This window comes from Penaeus japonicus, unplaced genomic scaffold, assembly GCF_977035675.1.
Source record: "Penaeus japonicus unplaced genomic scaffold, GWHDUDI00000001_assembly GWHDUDI00000023, whole genome shotgun sequence".
Lineage (NCBI taxonomy): Eukaryota > Metazoa > Arthropoda > Malacostraca > Decapoda > Penaeidae > Penaeus > Penaeus japonicus.
The window spans coordinates 12,705,646-12,707,463 of record NW_028234425.1 but is presented as its reverse complement, the minus strand read 5'-3'; the positions used below and the strand labels follow the sequence as shown (position 1 = coordinate 12,707,463).

The 1,818-nt window shown below is 42.2% G+C and overlaps 1 protein-coding gene across 1 annotated transcript in view; it reads left to right on the top strand.

Annotated features, from left to right (window-relative positions):
• The window catches only part of LOC122248981 (oxytocin-neurophysin 1), a 13,550-nt gene extending 12,451 nt beyond the window's left edge, over window positions 1–1,099 (top strand). Inside the window, exons 3-4 of the mRNA XM_043009441.2 lie at window positions 137–347; window positions 546–1,099. Of these exons, the coding sequence (XP_042865375.1) occupies window positions 137–347; window positions 546–643 (309 nt within the window). The 3' untranslated portion in view covers window positions 644–1,099. The remainder of the gene's footprint in view (window positions 1–136; window positions 348–545) is intronic.
• Window positions 1,100–1,818: the final 719 nt, after the last annotated feature.

Genomic DNA, 1,818 nt, shown 5'->3' with positions numbered 1-1,818 from the left:
AAAAGAATAATTTCTCAAAACTCGCGACTAAGATGTTATGCATCTGAGCATAACGATTCGTGCTCTCTTCACCTGTACAAAGTTGTATTTCTTCACCATACGCTAATATTCTCTCCTGTTTTGCCAACCTCTGCAGTGTGCACAGTGCGGCCCAGGACTCCAGGGCCGCTGCGTGGGACCTGACATCTGCTGCGGACCCGAAATCGGCTGCTACCTAGGGACCCGCGAGGCTATCCTGTGCCGCAGCGAGAACCTGGTACCTGTGACCTGTAGCAACGACGACCTGAAGACGTGCGGGAGGCAGCGTGAAGGGCGCTGTGCTTCCTCTGGCGTCTGCTGCACCGAAGGTCAGTCTTCGTTTAGGCCGTTTCTTGAAACTTTGCTTGCCTGCACACTTTCAGCATTCAGAATAATTCTGCCTGAAGAGTTATTAGGTGGTAGAGCATCACTAATACCTTTATTGCCGCAAGTTTATTCCTCTAGAAATTGTAAACAGGTGCGGAAAGAACAAAGCCCTTCTGAATAACCATTTGTACATTCCCCAGTGAAGTGTGAATTTGACGTAGACTGTGTGATCGAGGGCGTGGACAGACACCGATACTCCCTGTTAGAAACCTTGTCCGACGCCCAGTGGAGGATCTGATCTGGCCTCTCTGACCTCGCAGTCCGCCGTGATCATCAGGTCACCAAGGCTACCAACGTCAGAGTGTCGGAAGCGTGAAATCTCCGTGTTGTATTGTTCGTACCTGTCACAGACTCTTATCTATTGATTCATCTATTTGTAACTCGGTCCTTACAGCACACACAGTCATAGCGTAACCTGCCATGAGACGAGGGTCGGTCAATAAATGATACCATACATACAATTATCCTGTAGATGTGCATGGCATCGACGAAGCTCAGAAACAGGACTATATAGTGTTAGATTCTAAGATTGTTTAGCGTGTTAGGTTTAGAATTCCGTGCAGGGGTGTGAGGAGAGAATGTCCTGTGCTCCTCTGTGATGATGGCTGGTCCTCCCCCCTCCTTCTTGCTCTCTCGGGGGACTTACTTGGCGTCAGAGTTTTGTGTTTACATGGTTGAATAAATGAAACTATCTTACCATAGTGGCCAATTATTCTATCCTACAATGTTCAGATATCTTAATTTACGGATATGGGAATACAGTTATCTGAAACATTCTTTTCGTTTCGGCACATTTTACATATAATTTTGTTGTTCATGCACACACACACACACACTAATCTCTGTACAAATATAAGTAATGTGCTTATTCGTATGCTTTGACTCTGATAAGTCTGAATATTATCGTAGATTAGAAACATTTGATATGATTTATATTGCATTTACATATTTTGTGACGGATTCGTCACCCACTTCTGAACAAAACACAAACTACCTACATCTGAAACGTGCCATTCTCAAACACCAAGGCTTAATATACATTTTCAATATGATACAGATTCCATTATCAACTCTACATGCAAAAAAAGAAAAAAAAAGAAAAAAAGAAAAAAAGAAACTCGAGTCAAACCTTGTAAGACAACTGCATAATGTACTCAAGGTTTCACTTAGGGCCACATGTCTTCCAAAGAGACAAATAAATGGGAATGATCTTGGGAGGTAATAATATAAGGATAAACCTGTATTTGGCGATAAAAGTTTGTGGAGAACGGATGCTCTTATATAGTAAAGAGTATTTGGTAACTTTACATTCCACTTATAAACACCATGCATGATATTCTTCATTCAATATATTCCGAGAGTCAGGAAAACGATCATGTTTCTTAATATCAAATATCAGCTTTCCGATTATCT